Consider the following 21,507-nt stretch of genomic DNA (forward strand, 5'->3'; position numbering starts at 1 on the left):
CAAATTTTAGAAACATGCTCAACTTAGCGAGAATTGAAAGACGTTATAGATATTAATCAGTGGGACGACTCGTTCGCATCCTTATATACATCCAGATCTCCTTTCGCGTATTTTATAAATTTCATGTTATCTGTATACGACGGTATTAAAGTAAACAATAAAAAAATAAACTTACCGAAATCTGAACAAAGTTCTAATGAATCATTTCGATGCGGTAAAAAAAAATAATTTTCCATGATATTTCTTTCTTTTGTCATTAAGTTTCGATAGCTTAGTTAATTTCTTTGCGTTTAACATCAAGCCTTCATAAAAATATGTTTTGTTTTTCATACGTATAGTATGGCAAGACTCTTATATCAGGCTCTATACTAATGCTCTCTACACAAAATTATGGTTTCCATTCATGTGTGCATGGAGACACTCTCTATGTCTTTCTTTTTCTATTTTTGATCAAGTACATAGGTATATGGCACACTTTTGGAGATAAGTTCTACATGTACATATGTCAAAACAGTACCCGAAATACAGGTAATAAAACTGTGCATACAGTCGAAAAAACTTATGTAAACGGCACAGCTTTTGCACTATTGTACTAGGACATAGAGAGTCAGCGGCATCATGGATAATTATTAATCATGCTTGTAGAAAACTCACTAGAATCCAAATTATGAAAAGGAATCGAGAATTCACTGCTAATAGCGCTCGTGTTATTTTTCAATGTTACCTCTTGACCGAGGTCTTCCCCTGATCTCAGAAATCTTTAACATGACCCAAAAAACTGAGCTCGTGCGTTTGATAATGACTGGACGTAGCGAGTGGCGTGACACTTGACTGGTGTGCCACATTGACAGCTGTCAAATGATGATGATGCAGCGAATGATGAGAAGTATGCGTATGAAGAATATTATTCGGATGGGGAACTTGAAAGTTCCCTGGTGGCGGGGCTCAGGATAGGAGAGGACCTGGATGTCCACCAGAAAGAACGGACGATGCGGTAACCGCTGTGGTCTGCATATTCGAGACATTGTTTTGTTGTTGATTTTGCTGTGTACCTAACAAATAAAATCAATACGTTATGCTAATTTAGATTTATAATGAAAATTTATTTGTAAATGTCATACGGTATCAAATGGTTATAACGTACCGGCATTTTGACTGAGCTCTGCTTTCACTCTCCTTGCAATGTGACTTCTGGTGTGTTTTCTTAAATGATCTTTACGATAGAACCCCTTTCCACACTCTGTGCATACATGTCGTTTCTCGCCAGAATGTATTACAAAATGTAGCGTTAATTGTTCTTTCCTTTTGAAGGCTTTCAGGCAAACGGTACAAACATACGGCCGTTCCGGATTATGACTCTGCTTGTGACGTGTCAGATGATCTTTTCTTTTCAAACCTGCGCCGCAAATATCGCAAACAAATCTTCGTTCCAAAGTGTGTCCTAGTAAATGTTGCTCCAATAATTCGCGTTCAGGATATGCCATGTGGCATTCTGGACAGCAATACAATGTAGAACCATCTAATGCTGTGGTTAAGCGAATTTCACCAGGTTTCGGACGCGGTTTTTTCTCCTTAGGAGGCTTCTTCTTTTTCTTCTTTTTATTATTCGGGGACATCATTATATTGGGCGTTGTCGTAGTTGCTACCGCTACCGAAGTTGTTTGTGCCATTTCCGATTCTTTTTTGATACTTTCCGCTGAATATTTTAAGAAATGATGCAAACTTAATGGCAAGGTGCTAGCCGGTAAGTGACTAAGGTAATCCGCTACCGTAGACCCCGGAGTAGCCAAAGATTGCCACGTAGCAGGCATAGTGGCAGGTGTTTGAGTATGAGCGTGCTGCTGATGGTGTTGGTGCATAGTATAATCTTGTTGGCCACCGTTTGTTGTGCTTTCTCCGTTGCGCTGTTGTTCCTCTGTCTTCTTGTCCTTATTTTTATCTTTATCCTGTAGAAGATTGCAAACATCTTGTTGATTTATGGTTTCGGTTGCTTGCTGAAAAGTTTTAATTACCGTCAAGTCTATGTATGCCTGGAATATCATGCTAACACCAAAGATGAATGGTTTACCTGATGGTACGAACGCTTCTCTTGCATTCCAGGTGAATTCGAGGGCCGCTGTTGCACTGGTTGCGTTTGGGAATATGGCACGTTAGGGTAATGATGAACATTGCTGTTGGGATAGCTCGCTTTATTGTTCATCATCACTTGGGACTGAGCAGATTGTACGCCGTTGCTTTCAGGACGGTACTTTCCCATAACCGGCACTCCAATAGGAGGCTGGTTGGGAAAATGATTGGCGTAACGCCCACCCGCACCGCCGGAGCTGTCGGTCGCGAACTGGTGGATACTCGGTATAGTACCGGGAAAGTGGCCTCCGAACGGCGGGAAATTCATTGCAAACCGTCAATCAAATACCTGAAAAGTCGAAGAAAATCAGAGTCGAAATGATTATACGCGACCAGCACTTTTTTAATCCGCTTCGAGTTTACAGGATAGTCCCGGAAGTTCGTCTGTCAACCAACATCCTTCAACATTTTGTCGGCGACTTGCGAGCACGATCCGTAACTACTAAGCACACTAAGAAACGTTGAAACGAATCAGTAGATGTCAGCCGGTGACATGTGCTCGATAAGTACATTGCTACCGCTTAGACAAATATCGTGGCATCGTCCGAAGGAAGAGAACGAGGATGCGGGGATACATTCTCGATGACATCGGGCAGGTAACAACCGAAGAAGATGTTCGCGTATACACGACACGAAGATATCTGGCGCGTCCAGCTCGAACGACGCCCGAGTATTTACTCACAGCGACGTCCCTCTCCCCATGTTTCTTCGCCGTGGAATCGAATCCTTTCCTCGGAGGGGGATCCCCGAGAGGTGAGTGCGAGCGTAGGGGCAGATTTTTGCAGCACAAGAGAACCACGAGAGAAACACGAACACCACGCCGTCACTGGTGCCGCCTGCCGCTGCGTCAGCCGCTTGTCACGATCTCAAGGTACACACCGGGGGGAACAGTCGGTTTCGGTTTTTAAAACCGCTCGTCTGTTGCCGAAACACAAGGTCTCTCGCGAAGGATCACTTTTGGCCGGCTACAACGCCTTCGCGTAACGAGAATCGCGAACAGTTTATACAAGGCTGTACAAAGGGATACAACACGGGGATAAAAGACGTGAAGAGACGTTAAAAAACGAACATTGTACGCGACCAAGAACGTTGCGATGCGGGGGAAGGGTGGTCGTAGAGGGACGGTGGCGCGGAGTACGGGAATCAGAGGACGGGAAGAATGAAGGAGAACGGGGGAGGAGGACGCCAGGGGGGATTGTCTGGTCCGAGGGATGGGTAGCGTTGCGCGCAGTGGAATGAAGTGCGAGGGGAGACTCGAAACCAGGCGCGAGCCCAGCCATGGGTGCAAGGGGTGCATGCCACGCAGCCGATGTATTTTACCAATTCAGTTTTACTAAATTATGATATCATAGTTTTTCACCAAATGATTTGGTCTTGTATATAATTTTAAGTAAGTTATTAAATCATTAATAATTAATTATCCTCTTCCAAAATTAATTTCTTACGTGTTTTGTGCCAAACACATTTATACACTTCTTTATACATCTTAGTTTTGCTTGAATAAAAATCACTGCCTCTAATATTGTGAATCATAATTGTGAATAACTATAAGAAATTTCACAAAAAGATGTGTTAAAAATATACACTAGACTCTTCGTTCATTATGGGAAATTATGATCCGACGAGAATATCGTATTTCGTAATAGAATGAAATTAGATGGCACGCTATGCGATCTGGAGGCAACAAAAACACGAGGCAATTTTTATTGAGATTATTGAAACGTTATTGGAAATATGTAGCATTATTTCAAATTCAATTGAATTGCAACCCTTGTAACTCGTGCAGTGTCTGGTTATGAATTCTCCATTGTACAATTCCACTTTCATTGTGAACTTTATCTATTTATTTTAAATTCAATGTATGTTTATTTGGGATTCCTTTTTTACGAGTTGTACGAGACTCTGTTTCCTTGGCAATCTAACAATCAGACCTTTTCTTTCAGATATCTAACTACATACAAAATCGAAGTAAATAATTTGTAATCATTATTAGTGAATAAAGGCAGAAGGTATTAATATTCTAATCTTAAATTAATAACAAAGTACTTAAGGCTAAATGTAATACAGCAAATGTTGCTCAATTAAGATCTAATTAGCACAGAATACAAAATTCCTGACAGATATGTCCGATATTATTGAGAAGTTTGTAGTAAAAAAATCTACAAGACTTATACAAAAACTACAACCATTATTATTTGTTAAAATTTCGAATGTTTCCAGATCCATACTTGTATACTTTATTACAACACTCATGAATTACAAATATGAAGCACTGTGTTCCATGTTGTCGTTAGTTTTTTTATTATAATCCAATAAAAGCCCGAGTAGTGTTCGATATAAATGTATTTAATTATTTTACGTATTCTCTCGAGAAAACAAATATTTTTAACAGGTAAGTGTAACGAAACGAAAGAATTTTTGGCGGTAGGGGGCGGCAAAAAGATTGGAACCCGGGCGAAGAGTACTCTAGGAACGTCCCTGCTCGAGACTTTCCCCTCTCGGCACCTAGTCGATACGCGGGGGCCGAATTCGCACGAAATTCAGCAGAAAATGGCCGTACCGAACACGGAACATCGCGACCGTCTATTCACTAACTCCGAAAATTCACCATTGAATCAGCTTACCATTTAGTACTTAACAGCCCGCGCTCGCCTGGTCAGGATTTTCACAAAGTCGAGAATCGCCGAAAAAGATCCCCCGTTCTATGTGTGTGCCGTTGACACCTGTCCCTCAAGTCGGCACCCCCACCCCATCCGTCCGCCCTCTACTGTGCCAGCCTCTTAACTATTTTTTCACTCTCCCGACCCTCCCCGCGGCCGCGTCGGCGAAAATGCCCGAATCCATCGGGGTTTTAACTTCGAATCGCTCCCGACGACCTGCCATTACATATTTTCTCTTTCGATGTGTTACAACTCTGTGGATGTCGTTTGTACATGTATACGTTTATTTAGGAAATCGAGAAGTACGATAAATCGGTGAACAAAAAAATGCAGAGCAAAATTTGACAAGCGATGTGTTGCTAATCATTCGTAATCGTATATTTTTGTAATTGACAATTAATTAATTTCATCGAGCATTGATTTACAATAATTTTAGGGGAACATTAGGATCTAATTAACAAAAATGTTCAGTAGAGCGCGTCGTGTGTCGTTGAAACGGAAATATGAATTTGAATAAACGATTTATATCGGTATTAAAAGATTTTTATTGATAAAATTAAAATTTTAACGTATCACTATAAGAGAAAGGTGAAGTGTAGCATTTTCTTACCCGTTAATCAAATTATGCCTATGCGAGTATACAAATTATAGAGTTGAAACATTTATTAGTTTCTCCCCCCACTGTATATATTAACAGTTAATAGGTAATCTGTTTAAAATATGTAAGTATATTTTTTTTTAGTCATTAACAACATTCCACGATTAGTAATTATACAAATTAAAAGTATATGAATGTATAGTACAAATAATATTTATAATTGGTTAATTAATAAAAATTTGTGTATATTAAATGTATGTTTTATTTTAGCTTTTTTCTCCAATATTTATGTAAGTAACAATGAAAATGACTTATAGACTATCCATACTGATTATGATAATAATAGCTATAATAATATGATAATAAAATAATAATTATATTTCTTGTACAGCTATACCCACTGCCTTTAATAATGATACTTACAATAAAAAGTATTCTTCTTTTTGTATACATACATCTTTTGCTCAAGAAAGTTCGAGTGTTATTATAATTGTTCAATAAATCAGATGGTTCGCGCTCAACAACTATTTGCTGTATTTTTGTCGTGCAATTAATGATAATACAAAAAATTCTTTCAATTACGATCAACACAAAGAAGAAGATTGTAAAGTCTTGTCATAAGAAATGATCCGTTTAGTAAATAAAACATGTTAGATGCTATATAAAATAAGTTATTCTAATTCATTAGAATTATAAAAGTATTAGTTCCATGTAGAAATGCTTCCCTTTCGCGAAACACTCAAGTTTAAATGCATAAATTTAATCACCGATCGTATATCATGATAACTTTAACTGTACGATATGCAAATTAATATACAATATTCCCTGTAAGGTTATTGTAGAGTTATTCCCACGGCTTCTCACTCGTTCTTACCTTTTCCCTCTCAGTCTCGCTGTTTTTGTTTTTTGTATCCAATGTATATAAAGTCGAGCGAACCGAGGAGATATAACAGCTATCAAATTTCACCTACTTTTTTCTTGGGTTATACCGACAAGGTCTCGAACTTGCGACAACTCGAAAAGGAATATTGTATACGATAATATGATAACGATTCGCTGACATCCAACTAATTTCTTAACTTCCGTAAATGTAAGTCTATTCTTCCAGCTTAGTTTGTAGTCGATAAAAGCAACGAAACATTTGTCTTCCGTGAAAATACACATTAAGTAAACCATACGTACATATAATCTATTTTATTCAAGCATTAGTCGAATTTAATGGTTAACGATACATTCTCTTTCTGTGTCTCGATCGTGTAGAACAAGTGGAATAAATAGATTCACTTCATATTTGCACGACAGTCTTGTTCCTTCTTGTGTACGATAAACTGGTTGTATTTACAGCCCTGCTTTGTGAATTACTTGTTACCTTCCACATTACGTATTTATTTTTCTTTTGTTGTCGTGTTTCATCATCGAAAAAAATTAACCTCCAGCCGAAAACTTGATTGCCTGTCTGGCAAATCCAGTTCGCGCTTTCAAAAATATATTTTTATATTTATATATATATACATATATGTATATATAAACTTCTTTATTTATTTCTAACTCGCGTCATGGAACTGGATTAGCGACAAAACATTTTGAATTAACCGAGTAGATACACTCATATTTTCTTACACGTACGCTATAACGTGTACGCAAAAAAGAAACATCATATGTACGAACCTCGTTCGTCAGTCAGCTCAGTGCGTTTTGCAGAATAATTATAATCGTACATTAATCTGGCCTACGACTTCCTTAAGAAGCTGATGGTGTACAAACTTTGAAATGCGACGGCTCGTCGGTAAAAGATCTCGTTTTCTTTTTTTTTTTTCGCAACACCACTACTAGGCAACGATAACCACCATCAACGAATTTTTCTTTACACGATACCAATTTTACTATGGGATTAGTATAGAATTCAGTCGGCAACAACACCTTGCCTTGCACGACCTCTGGCCTGTTGATGATTGAATCGAAAGTACCGCCCAGGTTGATTCGGGGCGGTATGCTGCTGCTAATGCTGTTGCTGTTGTTGCTGCTGCTGCTGTTGTTGCTGCTGCTGCTGCTGCTGCTGTTGTTGTTGTTGTTGTTGCTGCTGTTGATGATGAAGTATAGCCATTGCTCCAGTTTCTGCCGCGGTCGGAAGGACAACTGTAGACTGTTCGCTGACGGCTATCTGATGAATCTGTGCCTGAGATCCTTGGCCTACTTGTATCTGTATCTGTTGTAATTCAGACACCGACGATTGTTGCTGTAATTGGTCTGCTTGCTGTTGCAACTGCTCCGCTTGTTGTTGCAATTGCTCTGCTTGTTGTTGATCTGTCTGCTGTTGAGGATTTTGGGAAGCATCGGTCGTATTCAACGGATCTTCCTTGATACGTTTAGCCAAATGGGACCTCGTATGCTTTCTTAAATGATCTTTGCGATAGAATGCTTTACCGCACTCGGTACATACTTCCGTCTTCTGTCCCGAATGAATAACAAAGTGAAGATTCAAATGTTCTTTTCGTTTGAAACCTTTCATGCAAACTGAACAGATGAAGGGTCTGTCTGGATTATGACCCAACTTATGACGTTCTAAATGTTCTTTGCGTTTCAAACCTGCACCACAAATGTCACAGATAAACCTCCTTTCGATCTTATGTCCAATAAGATGTTGTTCCAGGAGTTCTTTCTCAGGGTAAGCCATGTTGCATTGCGGACAGCAAAACAATGTTGTACCATCGAGAGCAGTAACAATGCTTACTTGTCCCGGTTTTGGTTTTTTTGGTTTTGGAGGTTTCTTCTTGTATTTCTTTTTCCTTTTCGGCTTAGCCCCAGGTTCTTGTCCTTCGACAACATCAGGAATGATTGACGTTTCACCACCAGCAACAGTAATCTGCACCGTTTGTTCTCCCGATGTCACACTTCCAGATGCGTCTAAACCATCAGCGCCCAAAGGACTCGACTCGATAGTGGCTTCTCTCTTTATTGTCTCCGCCGAAAATTTCAGGAAGTGTTGTAAACTAATAGGCAAGGTACTAGCAGGCAATCTGGATAAGTAATCCGCGACAGTCGACCCTGGAGTAGCAAGACTTTGCCAACTGGCGGGCATAGAAGTAATAAATTCGTCTCCGCTTTGATTCCCCTGAGTTTTTATGCTACCTCTCTTTATGAGAGCCACCGGTGTTGTACCTTCCTTAACATCCTCTTTCGATTCATCCATACCCTCGCGTAAAATCATGTCTTGGGGAATCTGCGCGACCACTGTTAAACCTTCAGGTGCACCTGGAAGCTGCACAGTTTGCTGTATAGTTTGCTGGGATGTAGTAGTGACTGCCGTGGATGTACTTTGGGTTGTTTGATCAGATCTAAAATGAAGAAAATAACTGATTAAAACCAAGTATCAGACTACCTCATACATCCGAATACCAAAGCTTGGTAAAATCATTTATAATGAAACCATGGATCTTACGTTTGCGTGGTTGCCACAGTGTTCTGCGGCTGTACTTGGATCTGTACTCCATCCGCGCCTTGCTGACTGTATGCAACGGTGAGGACTGTTGCTGCACCCTGGGGAAATTGTCCCAAAGAAATCGGGGCCAAATGATACTTGGGTTGATCACCGCTGTTCCCGCTCTGCGATACACTGGGATTGACCACCTGGATCTGGACGGTTTGCTGCTGCTGTGTGCCATCTTTTCCAGGTACAGTGATGGGTAGCGTGATGATTTGCTGCTGCTGGTTGTTGCCACCTTGTGCAACCGCAAAACCGTTCGGGTCGACCGGCCTCAGATAGTGGACACCACCTTCGCCGCCAGATAAAACGCCGACTACCTGGCCCCCAGTCGGCAGGTTCTGTGCGAACTTAGCGGTCGCAAACTGGTGAACCGTACCCGTCGGTAGCGAGCCAGTTGTGAACCCGGGAAATGGCGTGAAATTCATCTTCCACGATAATTAAATCTGGAAACCAAAGAAAGAAATGATTTATAAACATTTGTTCGAATACAATTGGAATTTATCGATAAAGGAGCAGTAAGTTTCGAAAAACTATGGGATGGAAATGTTTAAAAATAAATATAGCCTTGCAAAGTAAATAATAAAACAACAAAAAATATATATATAAGTTAAAATTTATTTTGTATACTGATCATGTATCAGTCATTTTATTGTATTGCGGATATAACGAACGAAAATACAAGTATGACACCGAATGGTGATAGACACATCTATGATAGATAGAAATGTGTGCATATTACACGGTTGCACCCACTTTGACGCATGAGTGCTGTTATCGAAGTGCATCGACCTTTTCATAACTTCGAACAGTTTCGACACAGATTCAATGTTTCATAGAAATAACAGACAATCTCTAACCGTTTAATATATCTTCAGTATTTTCCTACGTAAAGTGAAACAAAATTCGAGGATACAGTATCGTCCTATACAATGATTTATTTATAAATTGAAATTCCATGTTTTTTTTCTTTCATCAATTACAGAATGTTGATATAAAATTGTCACAGTGAAGTTCTATACAGAAATATAATTTCGTACTCGTATATATACTCGCATATGTTTTGCATTATTTTTATCTGTGTATACTACGTTATTGTTACTCGATGGTCAAGGGCTGAGGAAAACATTGGTACTATCCTCAATTTTTTAATCTACAACGTTAAAGCTGAAATAACTTTCCCTAGCAATAATAAATTATTATAATTCTTCATACTTTCCCAGGTTTTTGTTTCTTTAAACTCTGTCATAACCCCCCCCCCCCCCAAAATAAGGAAACGTCTAATTCGTCCAGAGATCTTAAAAAGTTCAAGTACTGTAACACACAGTTGGAAAACTCGTATACAATTGGCACGTGCGTGCGATGTATATATTCCACGCACACTAAAACCCGAGCAAATATCGTGAAACGGGATCCCCAACGTATATAGTTCTGTGTGCGCCGGCTGGTACCATATGTATATCATAACAAATACGTCAAGATCAAGGTTGACCTCGAGGGCGCATCAGCCTTCCATTTACTCCAAAGTTACCAGTGCTGGTACTTGAACCTTGCACTTGTCCCCACCACCAACCCTTATTCATCCCGTTCCTGAAACGTTCCATTCCGTTTATACCAGCGAAGCGGTTATTCGCGAAAGGTGGCGAAGTTTAAGCTCGTGGCATCGTCTTGCCATCTCCGCTGTCAAAGTCTTAGCTTCAGACCTCTTGACCATGTGTTGGTATGTTGGGGGGGTGGGGTGAGGTGGGGGGTGTGAGGGTCTCCCCCACTTCACCCCCTCCCCCACCTCAAAGGGATCCGGGAGCAGGGAGGATAGTCGTCGAAGTGGCCCAGGATTGCACCCCACTCCACCATGACGGTGTTCCCACGGGGGTAGGGGGTAGGAGCCTCGACTGAGGGTAGGGGGGAACCCATAGGTGGGAAAACGGGAACCCACCGCGAAATAGACCCCGAGACTGGCCTCTCTTTCTCTCGCACCAACACACGAAATACCGCGAGAATAGGACGGGAAGGAACGGATAACTCCGGGTGTGTAGGTGCGTAAGCGTGTTGGCCGTAAGCTCGGAAAGGGTAGGGGCATGTCAAGAAAGAAGGGAGACGAACCTCGACATACTCGGAACTCCCCAGGGGAGGGGAACGCGAAATATCGGGAGAGAACATACGAAGCCAGACATCGTGGCAGACGAAGTGGGACACACCGATGACTCTCGCCCTTGATCTACCCGGTGGTAGGGAAGGTACAGAAAACCGGGGGAGAGAGAATGAAAGAGAGAGGTTAGGTTACCCGTGCACCTCTCCTCCTTTCGACGGCACCGAGGAGGGTGTCCGTGTCGAACGGACGATTACTCCGCGGCAGCGAGTCGTTGCGGGTGGTTGCACACGACTTAATAGAAAGAAAAAAAAAACAACTACCGAAACCCCGCGACACGCATAAACGCACCGCGGATGCGTTTTTCGATGCTTTCGCGGAATGGCGTGTGCGACTGACCGGTCAGCCTCGCCGACGTACCGTTTGCCGGACGCTTTTGCAAGACGCGCATGTCGTAATGGCGCCCGATTCTCTTAAGGTTCAACATGCCTCTCCCTCTCTGTCAAGCGTGTATACCCTATATGGACTTTCTCTCTTGAGCGTACACACATCGAAGAGAGCATGTCTGACGTTTAACCTATTCGCGGTTTCTAGAGGAAATTCTATCTAGATGTCTCGCACAACGTGGCACGCTGTGATATCGAGAGGGGGCAGCGTACGTAGAACAGAACAGCTCCGAGACATTGTGCAATCAGCACATACTTTTTTTTTAGACGCAGCCAGAATAAAAAAACGAGCGATAAGGAATAACGGAGGAGGGAAATATCGTGAATACTGTCTCGAAGGATATCGGACAATGGGTAAATGTGGGTGGAAGCCTAAGAAAAGATGTATTAGAGTTTGCGTAAACATCGGAAGCGAGTGTATACGGGAACGGTTAGGTGGAGTCGAGTGGACAAGGTTACTACGTCAGCATCGGTAATACATCGGCCATGATGGGAATCGAGTGACGCGAGAAAATAGCACGGGACTGCCGATGCCGATGCTTTGTTCTCTCGACTTGGTTATTCCCTCTCTCTCCCTTTACGCCCTGCGTCCCTCCCTTCCTTCGGTGCTCTTTCGATCGCGCATCGGGAGACGTTACGCGGAGAGGAAGTAGGAAAAAGATCGGGCAGAGTTGGCAGAGGCGAGAGCAGGGCAGAGGCGAAACGGAGGACAGAGTAGAGCCAACAGAGGCACAGGCAGGGCTGTTGTTTACACCCCCACCTCGACGGGTTAGAGGCAGCGAGATGCCACGGAGGGGCCTCCGAGACCTCGGCGGGCACCCACCACCACGCAATTTCCAACCCCACCAGCCTCTCAACCACTGTCCGCACCTCCAACCACCCCACCAAAGCCAGCCCGAGCCAAGCCGTGAGCCACGACGAGGGCCCCGCGACGATTTTAGTGTCTTGGGGTGGGTGCTCTGTGGCCACTGTTTCGCGGTTTCTCGTCTGCACACGTTTCGCATTAAGAGTAAAGCGCGTGAGAGAACGCGGGGCGCGGTACCGTCGGCGGAAAACCTTCTGGTCGCACCAAGTTACACGTACGGGATTAACAGGTGCACGCGAGTTCCCTACGGCACAAGAGAATCATCCACGAGGCAATGCGTGTCCTACTTACCCACGAGCAGCTGTGGCTCCCTTGTGCACTCCTTTCGACGTACTGCTACTACTGGTCGCCGCGTCAGAACACCTTCGCGTAGTACAGAGACCGTCCGCCTGGCTGGCTCGCCTGCGTCGTTCTCAATCTTCACCGCGGCTGCAGCAACTTTCTCATTTTTACGTACACGTTCGCCGTGTGCCACGGCTCTTCTGGTTAGCCGCGGCCACTGTTTACGGTCGCACACGTCATACGAGACGTATGTCCAAACGAACGTGCCTCTGGGCAAATCAACGAGTCGTGTGACTCGTGATCGAGTCGCGCACTACTAGCAACTTTTCTGCGGTAACGGCGATCCGCGACGCGCACTCATTTCCGGGTTTACGACGGTCGAGTTCGATCGAGTATGGCCCCCGGTCGGTAGGTAAGCGTGGGTATCGGGCCGGCCAACGGGGAATGAATTCGAGCTAACGGTACATAGCCACCCGACAGTGGTCACACGTTAACTCGAAGCGCCGCGATGCCAGGCCACTCTCCTGTAAAACCACGAGCTGTGAAAGTAGAGACACCCTCCTTCTTCCTATGGGTCCCAGCTTTATCTTGAACGGCCTCGTCTCACCGCCCTCGTCGAATGCATTCTCGTTTTCCGGTCGGTAAATTAAAAAATACGTTAAACCGCGAAAACTTACGCCGCTATTAATATTCTATCGGAGAAATATCAACTATGGCGGCGGTTACGCGCGGAGTATATTGTGAGAGCGAGGGGAAAGCAGCGCATGCGCGCTAGTCCATTGAACAGTCAATTCTTCTAGTAGCGTTCTATTTACAGGTACCAACGGAAACTCTTTGCAGTTTTACGAGAGTCGCGAACTTTTGGGGGAAAATTTTTAACTGCGCAAAAAACACCTGTCCGTCCCTCTATCCTACTCCCAGTCACTTCGTTTCCTCTACCACTACAGAGCGACACTACCTCCGTGCGCACCTAGCGGAGACTGAAGTGAGGTTAGGTCGAGAATCGATATTTCGAGAATATTTCGATAGGCGCCATATTTCGATACTTTACGCGCTCTATATAAATTTTTTAATTGTACCTTGACACTTAACCTACCACCATCGATCAAATGACCATTTTCAAAACTTTTCTATACAGTTTCTATATGCCATATATCAATTATATACAATTGTTTCATGCATTCAATTTAGTATCAAGTGAAATATTTTTGTATTGAATAGAAAAAGGGGCCTTTAAGACTTAATGCCTTTAAATCATTCGTCCGATCACGGTAGAAATAGATACAAGTGAAACGTCGGTCAGTCATCGATTAAATTGAATAAACTTGAATATTAGTATAAAGACAATCAATCGATTAAACACTCACGTATATTTTCTTTCTCCAAGTTAGCAGGATGCAGCTTCTTTCATTACAGATCTGTTCTTAAGATGATTGAATCATCCTTGGTGTATACCGATGATGCAAATTTCTTTCATAATTTTTTGAATCTATACTTTCTTTTTACAAAGTACATCATTGTAATATAACACATAGTCGATACAAATAAATAAAATAAGTTATATGTATTTCCTTTATTTTGCAGCCTCTGTTATCCTAAATATCAATCATTCCATACTTATGCAATCACAAAATACTTTATAATGTAGTACATGTTTATAATAAAAATATAATCAAACAACGACGAATCGCTTAGAAACAGTAATTTAATACAGTATTTATGTCAATATTATAATGTAATATAAATTACCAATAATTATTAGAATTATAAACTCAATTATAGTTACATAAATTTTAGTTTATGTCTTTCTATTTGACCTATGTATTATTATTGGAATAATAAAAAACTGTGTGTCAACCGGTACTAGAAACTTTCTGAACATTATACCTGCCAAGATTTGAAATGATTTAACGTTAATACAAATGTATCGATAAGGAATGAAAAAATGCTTTATAATTAGTAATTATAATCTGAAAATAGGGGTATCAAAACGAGTCAGATGTTCTTTGTACGCGTTCTATATATAAAGAGAACAGTAACTTATTACTTTCATAATAGAAAGGATTTTCTGTAGCATCAAGATGAGGTTTATATTCGGTTGTATAGCTACTTTGGCTAGAACTACATCCATCGTACGAGGGTGATCCTTGAGACCGATCTGAATAATTTGGCGATGGCAAAAAATTCCTATTGCTCCAGTCCGTTTCCATATTCTCGCTCACATTTTCTTGAATGCCTGACAAGTTATTAATATGAAGATTGTTGATTCTTTTACTTAATGGCATAAATTCACTCGATTCCTCTTCTGCATTGCGTCCCCTTTTTCTAAATATGATAGACAAATGTAAATATTATAATGATACATAAGGTCACTTATACACTACATAAATCAGTTATGTCACTCTACAAATACATAAACAAAAACTAACCTGTTATCTCCAGTCATCTTTGAGCTAACCTGAACTTCCTGTGGAAGTTTTAATATAAATATTTTGTTAACCACTGCATATTACGATTTGGTAACTTTTGTTATAAGAATTAACGTTTTGCACCATGTAGTTTACAAAATATACGTTTACGACGAAAACAAAGCTTGATTACACGAATTGGCAATATACTCCGATATTCTCGTCCAACAATAGTTCCGTCTTCAACTGTCAGAGAGCGTAAGCGACACGTTTTGAACTAAATGTAACTTTGTCTGGTGCTCGGATATTAATTCGTGATAATAACTCGTCATACGAAGGAAAATAACAGCCAAATGAAAGTATGTATTATCAATGTAATCGTCAAGTACTAGTGAAACAGCATGATTTCGAAAGTATTATGCGACATATGTGTCCAACAAAAGTGTTACATAAAATACTTTCACGATACAATTAAACATTTAATAGCGAAAGAAAAGGGGAATTCTGTTATATTTCTTAATTCATGGATGAAATAATGTTGCAATAACAGAATCATGTCAAGTTATAAAACATTGGAACAATAGAAAATACAAATTACATGCTAGTAACAGAATAAGAAAATACTTAGTAATCGAAAGAAATGAATCAGTGTATAATTTCTGTTTTCATTTACATGTAGTTGTGATTTATCTCTCGTATAGGCGAGTTTACATTTCATAATTTCTCGGTATCTTAGGCGGATTACCTGCAACATCTAGTTTCTATTACTAGTATTTCGTGATTCATAACCGTCTATCATTCAGTTACCGACCGGAAGTGCATGTATCAAGTAGTCATAGATAGTATTATAAAATATGCACAAATTACCATAACCAATCATCTGGAACATACTATTGCTTCGAGTATAAATTTTTTCAGATTTCTAATCATTTCCCTTGTCGAGTAGACAAGTTTATTCATAATTTTAATTAAGTACTTTGATTAATTATATGCCTTTTTGATCATTTTTAGTCGAACATTTAGGTTGAAAAGCAAACACGTTTTTTTCGTGAATCAGCTAATTTCGAAATCTGTTAGGTATATCTATCGATCATCTGCATTGACATATTTTTTTCCTTGCAAACTATACTCAGTGTTGAATATATTAATGTCGCCGAGTAGTGTTTTATACTAATCGCTGTTCTTGTAATTTCTTACGTACATCGTAATTAAAGAATAAGTGTAGGTTATATGTACAATGTTGCACTAGTAACGATGGTCGTAGTGTGGTATTGATTTATGATCTCTTATCAAAGATTTATTGACAATCTAAATTCATTTAACCGGCATAAGCCGCCTTTTATAAAGGACAGATACAATACGAACGAATTACGTAAGGAATTATAGCGTTTTAAGAACACTGACTGGCACATAATGCGTAAGTCACGTGATCGTTAAGTAACTGATAAACATAAATTCGAATTTGATTTTTCGAGGTGTTCAATTGGCATTCAATATACGTTTTCTCGTTTCGTTCCCGCTTTTGATGTACCATTCTCGAAGCAGTGAAGTATAGACGAAGTTCCGAACAGCAATTAGTTAAGGAATTCTGACTTTCCTTTAGACGTCAGAAGATATCGAGTTACCGAGATGTGTGTCGCATTTTGCTGCATTATCGTAATTGGTGAGTATTTAAATAAAATACAAAGAACGTTACGATTAATTGTACAGGGTGTCCCAAAAATGTTGTAACACATTGAAGGAGGTGGTTCGGGAGGTATATTTGAAACAACTTTTTCTTTAGCGAAAAATGTTGTCCGAGGCTTCGTTGAGGAGATATTAACGGAAAACACTGACCAATCAGAGCGCGCGTATGCCGGTGGAGCATAGGCTACGTGATAGGTAGCTGCGCTCATACGCGACCGCGGCCGCTCCAACGGTATACGCGCGCTCTGATTGGTCAGTGTTTTCTGTTAATATCTCCTCAACGGAGCCTCGGACAACATTTTCGCTAAGGAAAAAGTTGTTTCAAATCACCTCCTGAACCACCTCTTTCAAGGTGTTACAACATTTTTGGGACACCCTGTATTTCAGTACATTTTGACCAGATGTCGTTATAACGGAGTCATCTGTGTAACATTGCTAATATCAAGATAATTGAATTTATTTTCGTTTCCGTACTTAACCTAAATCAGACACGTCGAACTTTCGTTGCGAGAAGTAGAAAGTAAGAAGACTATAAATGCGTGTACTTATGCCCTTGGCGTGTCATTAATAGATGCAGACCATTTATAGTAAAAGATTTGAAGCGTTGTACAAACCGTCCATATTTGGTGCTTTTATACATGCTCCGCTTAGTACGTGGGCGTGAACGCACCCTCGTTATATAGTTATTGCTCCGACCGAGTCGCTCCAATTACACCGTGATACGCATGTTGACGAGCTTAATTAATTTTTAAAGATTTCCCGGTAGCACGGAGAAGGAGTCGCTAAAGAATCCAGCGTTAAACCAGGGTTTCAGTTTATTTGGACTCAAATAGCGATCTTTTAATTAACAGCATTCTCTAAACTCTGAAATTTTAAACATACACCATTAAAAGTGCATTTTTTAAATTGTATGACTATATTTGAAGAACTAAAACAGCTGTAGCCTTTTAATAAGAATTACTGTAGAAATTATTTTTGTTTTATTGATTGAAATTATTCTAATCTGAAGATAATTCTAAAATTCGAACTTCTTTTTTTTAAAAAGTTGACACTTTTGTATTTTTTTAAAAGTAATTCTAGTAACAACAATAGTTACGTTTTTTTTTTTCACTTTTCACCATGTTTTCACTAACAGCAGCCAATCTTCTTTTTGGAGACTGTTCATCTTCCGACTGTTTGTCCTCTATAATGCCTTGTGGTTTTGTTTAACTGTAATTGCACATATTTACAGTTTAAAGAAAAATAAATTTTTGTTTCTGAGATAGTTTCTAAAACGCACATGTTTCTGAAAATGACTCATTGTATCCACCCAACTTGAACCCTGCCTTAAGGTCCGTTTTTACCGAACAGAAAAACACGATTTTTAATTTTGTATCATAAATTATGTTTCGCATTAGTAATATGTATGATAAACTCTCTTTTAACGTGTAGACTCCTTCTAAACAGGTTGGGTAGTTAACGTGTGAGCTTCTTGAAAAACGCTATTCGTATAGAAGATATAATATAATGAATGGAAAATGAATAGAAAATTTATATAATTTAAGACGGTATGTGGTAAGTTTTTTTCCAAGGTATACTCTTTTTAAATAGATCGATAGTTAAAACATCAAAATGTTGAAAAACACTAATTATATATATAATAATAGAATGAATAGAAAATGGTGTGAATGTAATCCTTATTACGTTGAAATTTTCACAATGATTGAGATACTAGATATCGCGTAATTCAAATTCGTGATTGTATGTCAGTGAAAACGGGCCTTTATTAGGCAGTCGGAAACATTCAGCGTCTGGGAAACGTTTATCTTGGAGGATACCGACATCCGTAGGATAACGCGTGTCTTACCACAGGAAGGGGAACCGTATCCTCGCAGACACTCGGCTACTTTATCCTGCACTTTCAGCTTCAAAAAATGTTCTATTCCATTATATTATCGAATCACTGTCGACACTTTCATTCTTACAATTGCTTCTTCGTTAAATTAACTTGGAATTTTAAAAATTTTATATCGCCGTTGACGTATCCAATATATTTGACCGTAATTGATAAATTAGTATAAAATTGCAATCAATGCAATTAAGTTAATTTTTTTGTTAGTACCAAAACCAAATTAAATACGTGGCTAGTTATACATGGAAATATTGTATGCAAAAGTGTGCAATAACGAAGAAAAAAAGACAAAATTACTTGTCAAAATAATTAAAAAAGAAATGGTACTGGAACTTGTATATCCATGGAAAATGATATTAATTAAGTAACCAACGAGTATGCGAGTCCATACCGAAGACATATGTACAAACAGAAACAAAATTGATTGGTCTGTAAGGAACGAAAAACGCTTTGCCTTTTATTAAAAATAATAGCTACAGAAAAGAAAAACGTATCCTGTTGGACGTTCGAGTACTTCCAATGATCGAAACTGCTGGTTTTGAATAAAAACAACCGCATTTTGAACATTATTTCAGATGTGGCAAAATTAGTACGTTCACTAGACATATAATAACCTTGTGATTCATATACTTATTACAATAAGTATGAATATTAATTAACTCACGTATAAATGATCAAAAAATAATTTCTTTATTAACAGATGAAAAAAAATTCGTAAAATATTAAGATTAGACTATTATAATGTGTCTTTATAAAGTGTATCGTCGTAACTTTGTCTTTGCCTGTGTGAACGTGTTACTTTGACAACGTTTTACAATTTGCAGCCATTTCAGTAAGTAATCGGAAAGATAAGATAATTGATAGCGTGATTGTTAATTCTTGAATTTCTCCGTGAAAATTAGCGTACAATCGGAGCTGGGAAACGTGACTTTGTATGTCATTCCGTGCAATTACAGTGCTCGAGCAATTTCCGAGATTCGTTAGTCGTCAGTGGGTCAGGATAGGAATACGCACGCTTTCTAGCAGGCAGTCATTGATATCCACTCGTAATTGATATTCGACCTTAATCGATTATTTATCATGTGGGACAAGAAAATCCTTAGTTGTTTATTTTAGGTCTAACTATACCCGAGAACCCCGCTACTTTGATTAAAGAATCGTTCGAAAAAAGCTTGTACTATAGTAGCTCCAACATAATTATTTTATTTGAAGAATCTATATAAAAATTATTTTTCTATTGTTCAATATATGTATATAGTCAGTTCTATAAGTATCCATACCCTCTACGTCTATCGATGAAATTTGTCTAAATTAAATCACAGGTTTGACATTTCCAAAGAAATATTTCAATATAAATATGCACATTTACGTATGTCTAATGAAAAATTAATTTGGAAACTTGGTCAAGTCTTGCCCCATAAAATTCACAACATACAGTCAGTCCCATGTACAATATTCGTACCCCTCCATGTCTATTGAAGAAATTTTGTTAAATTAAATTATAGTTTCGATGTTACTAAATAAATTTTCCATAAGAAATATGTACATAAATAAATTTTACATGAGTGTGTATCTACAATGAAAAGATTATTTGGAAACATCAAACCTGCCATTTAATTCAGGAAAATTTCTTCAATAGACATAGAGAGTATGAATACTTATGGGACTGACTGTATATAAAAATAAATATTATTATAACTTTATATTATTTTATCATTTTTCTTTTGTATTTGAAGATTCTTTTTCTTTGTACTATAGTTCCTACAGTGTATAAACAGATATTTCGTTACGTCAATTGTTTTTTTTTTTTTTTTTTTTTTTTTTCTTTAAATTGTTGAATATACCTACGACTTTTGCGACTAAAATGTTGCTAATCTCCGGTTGTCTCCGGGGAAGTTTTCGACGAAACGGTCGTCCTACTTCAATTTCCCCGACCACCAATTGCTGCGTTTCGTAATCGTAACGCTAAATGAGGAAAGTCCAGACAACCGAGGTATTCTTCCAGTTTATACTCTTTTACAGTCGTTTGACGCGTTCGCGAAAAGACACGCGTGTGTACATCTACGACACGTATATACGTGCATCGAACTGGCGTTGGCCTTGATTCCTAAAGCCGTGAAAAGATCCCGTCGTCGGGTCAATTAAACCAAGCCACGAAGTCATTGACTTTGGGTGCACGGCCAACTTCTCTTCGACAGCCTGTTAAATGTAGCGCGACCCAAAAAGCTCCTCGTTAAGAATAATTTCTATGCAGTTTTTTTATTTATGACCACGGAACGTGTTCACGCGTTCGAATATGAATTACTTAACGCGTTGGTTGCGATTTAATTTATAGTAAAAGCCTTCGATGGGTACTCTGGCCTTAGCGTCTTGGAAAATGGGTCGTCATCTTTTTTTTTAAAGAGAAAGTATGAGACGGATCGTCCTCAAATTTGGCGCGTATCTTTGTTGGTTATTGAACAAAGTTTCACCAGATTTTATGGGTAGATAATTGCGAGGATGCGAGAAGAAATGGTCGTTATGTCGGTGAACGCTTTAAAGTCGTTAATCGAAGACGAATTATAATATTTATAATCCGTAGGAAATTGTTGCGAATGTGAAACAGTTTACATTTTTACGACTCTTTACATTTTTGAATTCTTTTGTTAGCGTTGGTATTCGAAGAAAATGTTTTCTTTGATGGCGTTGGTAATTGTTTGGAAAACAAGGAATTGAAAGAAAAATATTTAAAGCTAAAAATTGGTCGATATAATTTCGCAGATATATTTTGAATAATGTGTGCTTTCAGAAAATATAACCTATGAAATTTTCTAAAATCCTTCGAATGTGAAACAGTTTACATTTTTGAATTTTTTTGTTAGCGTTGGTATTCGAAGAAAATGTTTTCTTTGATGGTGTTGGTAATTGTTTGGAAAACAAGGAATTGAAAGAAAAATATTTAAAGCTAAAAATTGGTCGATATAATTTCGCAGAT

The 21,507-nt window shown here is 39.2% G+C and overlaps 2 protein-coding genes and 1 long non-coding RNA gene across 3 annotated transcripts in view; all 3 read right to left on the reverse strand.

Moving 5' to 3' along the window:
* Positions 1-13,780, reverse strand: LOC128894821 (uncharacterized). The gene is given in 6 exon segments (XM_054156834.1): positions 1-1,052; positions 1,145-1,994; positions 2,069-2,396; positions 7,353-8,720; positions 8,825-9,312; positions 12,558-13,780. Coding segments are annotated over 5 exon segments (3,123 nt in total). The 5' UTR covers positions 9,295-9,312; positions 12,558-13,780; the 3' UTR covers positions 1-945.
* Positions 13,781-13,899: 119 nt separating this feature from the next.
* LOC128894584 (uncharacterized) lies at positions 13,900-15,219 on the reverse strand. Its single transcript, XM_054156426.1, has 2 exons — positions 14,978-15,219; positions 13,900-14,873 (listed from the first exon to the last, which is right to left on the reverse strand). Exons 1-2 carry the CDS (start codon positions 14,992-14,994, stop codon positions 14,534-14,536), a joined length of 357 nt encoding a protein of 118 aa, XP_054012401.1. The 5' UTR covers positions 14,995-15,219; the 3' UTR covers positions 13,900-14,533.
* A 1,705-nt stretch (positions 15,220-16,924) lies between these two features.
* Positions 16,925-21,507, reverse strand: part of LOC128894594 (uncharacterized) — a 47,047-nt gene continuing 42,464 nt past the window's right edge. Inside the window, exons 2-3 of the long non-coding RNA XR_008461603.1 lie at positions 17,739-17,851; positions 16,925-17,504 (exon numbers count right to left, since the gene is read on the reverse strand). This is a non-coding gene — a long non-coding RNA (uncharacterized LOC128894594). The remainder of the gene's footprint in view (positions 17,505-17,738; positions 17,852-21,507) is intronic.

Source organism: Hylaeus anthracinus, unplaced genomic scaffold, assembly GCF_026225885.1.
Source record: "Hylaeus anthracinus isolate JK02 unplaced genomic scaffold, UHH_iyHylAnth1.0_haploid 4, whole genome shotgun sequence".
Lineage (NCBI taxonomy): Eukaryota > Metazoa > Arthropoda > Insecta > Hymenoptera > Colletidae > Hylaeus > Hylaeus anthracinus.